General features: G+C 43.7%; 1 protein-coding gene across 1 annotated transcript in view; it reads right to left on the bottom strand.

Moving 5' to 3' along the window:
- Window positions 1-72: 72 nt before the first annotated feature.
- Window positions 73-8311, bottom strand: part of ACAD9 (acyl-CoA dehydrogenase family member 9) — a 12952-nt gene continuing 4713 nt past the window's right edge. Inside the window, exons 7-17 of the mRNA XM_031065228.1 lie at window positions 7697-7871; window positions 7026-7099; window positions 5727-5802; window positions 4976-5046; window positions 4525-4644; window positions 3760-3888; window positions 2919-2998; window positions 2266-2392; window positions 1468-1545; window positions 848-976; window positions 73-162 (exon numbers count right to left, since the gene is read on the bottom strand). Coding sequence (XP_030921088.1) covers window positions 73-162; window positions 848-976; window positions 1468-1545; window positions 2266-2392; window positions 2919-2998; window positions 3760-3888; window positions 4525-4644; window positions 4976-5046; window positions 5727-5802; window positions 7026-7099; window positions 7697-7871 — 1149 coding nt within the window. The remainder of the gene's footprint in view (window positions 163-847; window positions 977-1467; window positions 1546-2265; window positions 2393-2918; window positions 2999-3759; window positions 3889-4524; window positions 4645-4975; window positions 5047-5726; window positions 5803-7025; window positions 7100-7696; window positions 7872-8311) is intronic.

The following is an 8311-nucleotide window of genomic DNA, read 5'->3' as shown; positions in this document are numbered from 1 at the left end:
CAAAACTCTTCTGTTGGTCACATCAAACCCAACTTCTTTTGATCACAGTCTGAAAGACAGAAGAGTGCAAAATTATTTATAATACTTACATTTTTCTAATTGAGCCATGGCATAATTATTCTTGAAATACGCTTCTGTGCAGAAGATATTAGTAAGAAGCACCTGAAAAAGAAGTAAATCTGAGTTAAAAAATAGTGAATGAATTTCATAAAGAAAACCACATAGAAAAAACACAGTAATTTAAACTTCTCAAAGCCCTTTGGTAATGGGACCCTGATGCTCAGTCATGTGCAGTGCAGCCTCAGCTGTCCCTTTGAGGCCAGAACTGCCAAGGCTCAGGCCTGGGATGAGCCTTCACCCAAAACTGGCTCCAAGACTGACTGGGAATCAATCCAGAACAGCAGGTTGGGTTTGTTTTAACACCAAACTGGAGCAAATTTGCTTGTCCTGCAACACCACTGTTGCCATGTAACTTTACATGAGCTACTAAATAAGCACTGTCCTGTCCTCACTGTGCTGCCCAAATACTGTTGTGCTTATGTGTTATTATTAATGATTATATGGAAAGAGTTTGGGAAGAACTGCATGGTGTTAACAGATTTGAGAGAATGTGCAGAGTTGTGGTGAGGTTCTAAATGTCTGTGTATGTGTTAAACAAGTATTTTAAACATGTTGAGAGTGTGCAGCTCAATGGGCAGAGCCCCTGAAAGGCTCCTGCACTCTGCAGGTTTAGCCACATTCTGCTGCACATTTATGGGAGAGTTTGCTATAATTCCCCAGAGATGCAGCCTGCCTGCTCCCAGGAGCACAGCCTGAGTGGGAATGGCTGCTGCTGAGGGACACTCACCTCATGGTCATGGTTCCTGAGCCCGATGCTGATGGAGCGGCTGGCCCGGGAGATGGCTGCAGTCATTGCATACAAATTAATCACCACATCTGCCACTCTCTTCAGCACCAGCTGCTCCTCCACTATTGTCTGGGAGAGGGAAAATCATTATCAGCTTGCGGTTTGTCAGTTCAAAACTTCAACCAAATATCACTGTCCAAACTTCATGTTTAGGTGCAGCTTTATTTTGCAAAACCCAGTTCTAGCCTAGGTCAGAAATTATCATAGTTAGTTTTGAGCTTACTAAGCTGCACCTTTTAACAGTCTGCTTGCAAAATTGTCATACTGATGTGTGCCTTAAACCACTTTGCTAAATGCCGGCAGCAGCAGGATTTGTGCTTATAGGAGGAGAGGAAAACAACCAATTCCCTGAGGGTGCTGGTGCTTTGGTTTTGGTTCTAACAATGTAACTTTTCCATTACACTGAGGTACAGAATGTCAGTGTGTTTTCTCACACCCAGTGAGAAGGCATCATGTGAAGGAAGGGCTGGTCCTGCCACACTCAGTCCCCTGCAGGTTCCAGTGGAGCCCCAAGGATAAACTATTCAGCAAAAAAGACAACAGACAAAATAAATAGTTACCTTGCCAAACCTACTTAGCAGGCCCCTGACTGTAGTTCCAAAATAATAAACGTTTTCTTCAAGTTTCTTGGCATTCTCCTGTAAAACAGAACACAAAATAGAACAATTTGAGTAGTCTTACAACAGAAAAGCAACATACCCCCACCCCATTTAAAGAGGACACTGGATTTTCTCTTTTTTAACATTTATCCATGTTGCTGCTGAAAGCCAGACAGGCACTATTCTTTCTCTCAAACATCCATTAAAATTTTCTGGAGTTTACTCTTGGTAACTTTCAGTATAGGCTCATGCTGACAAAAGTAACTAACAGAACACCCCATGAAAAATGTACCTTATCTTTTTGTTATTAACAGAACATTCATTTGGTCATAAAAACATTCATGTGGTCATAAAAATCTTTTCCTAAGTGATTAAGCAAGTATGTGTATGTGTAATTCACAGAAATTCTTACCTGGAACTCTGTTCCAATTAAACAGAAAAAACCCTGTTTTGTAACTAGCCTTACAACAAAGGGCAGCTATTACAGACACTTTAATACAGTGAAGGCTCAATTTATACAAATTATCCAAATGGATCTAAACCTGGATTTGGTATAAACACAGGCTTAGAGCAGCCTTCATCTTCTCTTCATACCTGGACAATAACTGTAACATCCCACCCCTGCCATGGTGCCAACATCTGCTTACCCTGGAAAATCTCACTGCCCCTAAGCACACGTTTTGGTTTGCAAAACAGGAGATGAAATTGTGGCAAGCAGCAAAGGGAACAAACATGAGAGCTCAGCAGAAAGGCCCTTACCTGGAGGCTGGGATGCACCACCCCATGGTCACCTACAAGCCCCAGATCCACCTTCTTGCCCAGGCTCTCCTGTAACCTGGTCAGGAACTCCCCCAGCGCCACTCCCACGTTTCCTTTCTTGATTGCTCTGAAATGTTGGGGAAAGAATGGCTGTTAAAAAAATTCCAGGAGATTCACACACAACCAGTTGGAATTCCAAATGCTTTAGCAAAATGCCTGCAGCTTGTCCATGAATTACCAAGTCCTGATCCATTACTGCATTACTGTGAAGTCTGGAGAACAACTGTGGAGCCTTAAGAGTCATCATCTGCTCTCAAAGACACCCACAGGGAATTCCAGAGACCAGTACTCAATATGCACAATGCAGCTGTTGTGGCGATACAACTTCATTCAGATACAAAATATTCATTACTGGTCTTGAAAGAAATAATTACAGCTTGTGTAAAAGTCCAAGATAAAATGCATTAAATGCTACAGCTCCTAAATCTATGAACCATCCCATTAAAAAGTCAAAGAGCCCGTGTAACACTGAACTTTTACAGACAATAAGTAGAAAATACTACAGGCTTTCCCTGCAGTTTCTTCTCTCATCTATAAAGTTATCTGATTCTGTTTAGTTTATTTAAAACTATTAACAGTAAATAAGAACATACTTAATTTTGTCAGTTAAGATCTTCCCTGCATGCTGCATCCCTGTCAGTGCAATGTACATTCTCAGGATTTCATTGGTTCCCTGGAAAAAGCAGAACAGAAAGTGAGACAGGTGAGTAACCAGAGTTTACAACAGTGAGTGTTTTCCAAGCAGGTCTGTGGTGCCCCTGTGCCCTTCCCACTGCTCCAATATCACATGTTGACTCTCCCCATGCATAAGCTGCTGCTTTTCGCTTTATCTCAGTTTAAATTCTGATTTCATGGGGCATTGCAGAAGTCAAGCCCCTCATCATTAAACACACAAATATACCCCAATGAAAAAGAAATCAGACTAAATGCATTTTGATTAAAAATGCTGTGCACTGTTCTAGTGAAGGAACATTCGAATAGTTGTAGAACTGCTCAAAATGAGCTGAGTTAAAATCAGGTCTGGCAATGACTCTGATGTGCACACGATGGAATCACTGACAATCCAGCTTGGAAAGAGAACAAGCTTTAGAACCAACCTTTCTTTTAACTTACATGCCCATCAATAAGTTAATTAAATGTCTAAGTTGATCTTTTATGAGTTTCCCTGCTTCACTTGTGAGAAGCACACAAGAGGAAAGGCCACTGCTGTAACTCACACTGTGGTCAGTTCTGTAAAAGCCATCACAGCTTATTTTACTACAGGGAACTATTAATGATATTCCAAAGAAAACAAGGTTAGTCCTGCAGTCTTACTGTTCCAGACTTGGCAGCTGAAGGAACAAATTCCTGGTCAATCAAACCTTCAGGTTTCTACTCACCTTCATAGAAGGTGTGAACTGCAGTTTGCAGTGAAAAGGGGATGCTGGTACTTGCCTCAAAGATGAGCAGGATCCTGGTGTCCCTGAGGTAGCGCTCGTAGGGATAATCCTTCATGTAGCCAAGGCCTCCAAGGATCTGCAGAGCCTCACTCACACAGGCCCAGGCACCTTCAGAGCTGAACACCTGCCATGGAACAAGGTTTGACCAGCAGTGAGTAGATAATAAATCAGCAATAAACACAGGATGCCCTGCTCTGGGGTTGTATCCACAGGACACTGCTGCAGTGTTTTCTGTGTGTTACACCAGTCCTGGAACTGTGTCCCTGCAGCTCAGGGGTTTGCCAAATTCAGTGATGCAATGCACAGGGCACTCTCCAAAAGGGCACATTCCAGGGACAGGGGCAGCCCCACAAGGGCAGAGCAGCTGCAGCTGCTTGGCTGGAGCCCAGAGCAGGAGCTTTCTGCAGTGACCATGAGGGACACCCTGGCAGCCACAGCCTGGATATTCCACAGGGTTTGTTGTGCCACCAGCTCCCTGGAAAGCTGGCCCAGCAGCAGCTTGGCCAGGCTGGCAGCTGGAGTGTAACTGAGTGTCCCTGTGCTTGTGTGAGGCCTCCTCAGACCCCAGCTCAGGGGCTCTGACATTCCCAACCTGTTCCCTGCAGGTTTTGTTTTGCACAAGTGTGAGCTTGTGTGATACAGACAGAACAGTATCTGTCATTTCACCTGGCTGCAGTGCTTCCCTCATCTGTCTAAATATTCAGCCCTGAGCTCTCAGCCCTCTGCAGCCTGAACACAGCCCTTGGCCAGCCCTGGGTACCTTGACCATGGCAGCCTCCACGGAGCAGTCAGGGAAGCCTGGCCTGTCCATCATCCCTGCAGTCAGGTAAGCCATGCTCTCCATCACGTAGGCTTTCACAGCCATCAAACAAAACTTCTCCTGCCACACAGCAATGGGAGGGATCACACAGAAATTCAGATGCAAAAGTCCACAATCAACCCTCCAACTTTAAAAAACCTGCTGTTTTTATATGTTTTACATCATCAAGTTAATCCATCAATAAAAAGCACCACTTCAAAACAACAATCAATAAAAAACACTTTTATACATTTATCATTCTGGACATTTAAAAGATCAGTGTACAGAAGTCTGCACCAGGTACACACAAATTTCTAGCAAATCCTTTAAACCAGTAGAGCCAAAATACCCCCAATGCAATCTATGTCCTGGCACTTAGCACAGAGATTTAGGTGTTTCATTTTATTGTTACCTGAATTAATCCAAACTGACTGAGTTTCTTATTGAATTGTTTCCTGGTGCAAGCATACTCTGATGTCAGCTCTTTAAAGAAAGAAAAACAAATCCATCTCAGAAGGGCTGTGACAGACCATTCCAGCTGCTGGTGTCCTTCCCTGGATGGTGACACTCCAGTCTATGCCCAGGAGCCCCCTGGCTGTTCCAAAGCAGCACTTTGTGAAAATCACCCTCACACTGATGGTGTTGATCAAGTCTGGGACCAGCCTGTCAAAGGCTTTTGAACCAGAAGTGTGAACTTGTACTCTTAGAGAAGTAATCAGTTTTGGTGCTAATTGATTAGAGAGACTTCTGTTACTGTTTCGGTTAATTATTGGCAGAAAGCAGTTTTAGTCCTAATTACTGTGTGCAGCTTTGAGCCAGTTATACAGGTGGGAGGTTCTAGGGGAGATTACACCTTCTAAAAGCAATAGCACAGAGGTTTTTTTCTTGGGAAGAACATTTTACCTCAGGAAGTCCAACAGAGGCAATAACCTCCCACTCTATGAACTGAACCTACACTGTACAAAAAGGAAAAAGACCTTTATTTCAAAACTTCTACAAGCAAGCTTTTAATAACTATTTTTCAAAACCATATTTTAAAGATTTCAAAGGGTGTTATGACAAGGTCAAGACTCCTGCTCCCACTCTGAATGTCCTGCATGATCTGCCTCAGGCACAGCAGTTTCTGCTGACACCCAGCCATGCAGAGCACCCGATTCACCCACCTATCAACTTCTTAATCATTCCAGCAGATGCACTGCCCATGCTAAATCTTCCACTGTTGAGGATATTCATGGCAACCTGGGAAGAAACAGATGGGGTTCAGGCCACATTCTCCTTAGGCCACGCTGGTCACTGCTTCCTGCTTCAGTGTTCCCTGGATTTCACTCCTCACTGGGACACACTGCCAGTCCTGGGAAGTGCCCTCACATCAGCCACCACAGCTCTCAGCATCCCAAGAAAAATGCTTCAAAACTGGGCTTTTCCTGCCACCCATTACATCCAATTTTATATCTGAAGTAGATGATCCAGGGACTTGGAAATAATCTCTATTCTAATTACATGAAGGTAAAATGTAATAAAAATGCATTTATCTGCAGCTGGTAAACATTCCAGCTGGACAGCACTATTCCAGTTTATCAGATGAAGAAGAAAATCACAATATTTCTCCCTGCAGCTGACCTGTGAGGGCTGCTCTCTGTCTCAGATGCCTTTCAACAACACACCACAGAAGGGACAAGAATGGAGGTGTAGAAATGAAATACAGACCAATAATGTACAGAAATAGATTTTGGAGTCTGGTGTCTGTAGTGTTGTTTCTCAACACGGGTGACTCAGGTCAAAGCCTGTTAGGAAAAGAAGTCACTGTCCTACATTTTAACTTGTCGGGAAGACACCATAACAATCTTCTTTTAATCTCTACTACATTAAGGGCAATTATTTCATTTAGCATTTAGGCCTGGACTTGCCTGCTACAGCAGGAGTAGGAAATGGAGAAGGAGTAAGAGCAGTTTTGCAAATCCCCAGGTCACACTCTCAGAGAAAGGTTACACAGCAAGGCCACCTGTGGTTTTCTCTCCTGGGGTCCTGCCAGCATTTCCTTGTGCCACAGTGCAGCCCTGGAGAAGCAGCTGCCAGCCAGGGCACCTTGGAGCTGGGCATGCCTCCAGCACTCCCTGTGGCACTCACTGCTCTGTCCCCCTTCCCTCATGCTGCTGTGGAACCAGCAGAGGACATGTCCCCCAGTCAGGGCAGAAGGGCAGCTGAAGTCACTCCCTTCTCTGAGGGGACACCACGAAAAACAACCAAAAGCCCAATAAGAAGAGGAAAACCACAGAAATCGGAGGTGATGGCACACTGTGCACTGTGCAGTGACACCAATTTACAGATCAGTGGGGGAATATGTCCTCCTGTACTCTGCAGTGTGGCAGTGCTCACACCACCCACAAGGAAACTTCAGCACAGGGGCAAACAGCCTCCTTCAGGCTTCTACAAATCACCAGTAGCCATTCTCCACTGCTTACCTTAAATCCCCCTCCAACTTCTCCAATTACATTCTCTATAGGCACTTTGGTGTTTTCAAAATGTACTTCACAGGCTGAAACACAGAATTAACACTTGATCAAATATGACACAGAAATATTTAAAAGACATTCAGGAACTTAAGCCACTATTTGTAGCAAGAAATTAAGTCTTCCTAATGGATTGTTTATGAGAGAATTATACATGCTTTGCCAAAGAAGTGAGAATGTGGGAAAAGGCTGTAGTTGACATAAATTATTGATGTAGAATATTAAAAATGTTATGAATATACACTTTGTAAACAGAGAACTACAGTTTGGTCTTTATTTTTAGTTCTAAGGAACTGACTGAACAGTCACCAAGATGGTGAAAAGATGCAATCATTACAAAGCTTAGAAGAGCTGAAGAAATTGGACTTCTAGATAAAATCTATTGGTCACTGAATCTCCTGAGTGATTTCTTTCACTGCACAGTGAATGAACTCCACAAAATGGATTTCTTATTTCAGACCCTGCGTGAGGAAGGACTCCTAGGAAAAGCCAGCTAAAGAAACATGAAACATACTGTAACATGGAATAGGTATTGATCTGCCTCTGAATTCAGATGATCCCACCAAAATAAAACCTTAAACTATTAAAACGATTTCTGCTAAAAAATTTCAGGTGGTTCTTACTGTTGGAGCCTCGAATGCCCAGTTTATCCTCGGGCTTGCCGTGGGTGACGCCGCCAAAGTCCCGCTCTACGATGAAAGCAGTGATTTTATCCTTCACCTGCCCGTCCTTGTCCACAACCTCTGTCCTGGCAAACACTGTGAAAATACTGGCCAGGCCACCATTGGAGATCCAGACCTGTTTTTGAGAGAGAGAAGATGTGTAAGAAATGTAACTGTGCTGATTTTGTGAGCACAGCTCTCCAGGGTTTTGTAACAGGCTGAGCAAAGAACAGAGTGCTGAAAAAATTGCTGCTCCTTCCCTTCAGTTCTAATGAGGGTGAGCACATTTCTGAGGAGAGCTGACCACACGTGCTAAGTTTATAGCAACTTTAAAACCAGAATGTAGAATCAATATGCATTAAATTAAAATCTACAGTGCATTTCCACAAAAGCTGGTACCTCCTGCTGATGGCACGTGAGAGATACAGGGGCAATGCAGACTGGACAAACCCTGTGCCCAAAAATCCACTCTGATGAGAAATTCTCTGATCAGCCTCTCCCCCAGGGTGGGTCTCTTCACACCACAAATGGATCAATAACTACAGATCAAGTCTGCAATGCATCCGATACTGCTGA

This window comes from Geospiza fortis, unplaced genomic scaffold, assembly GCF_000277835.1.
Source record: "Geospiza fortis unplaced genomic scaffold, GeoFor_1.0 scaffold1079, whole genome shotgun sequence".
In the NCBI taxonomy this organism is placed as follows: domain Eukaryota; kingdom Metazoa; phylum Chordata; class Aves; order Passeriformes; family Thraupidae; genus Geospiza; species Geospiza fortis.
This window is presented reverse-complemented; position numbering and strand designations above follow the sequence as displayed.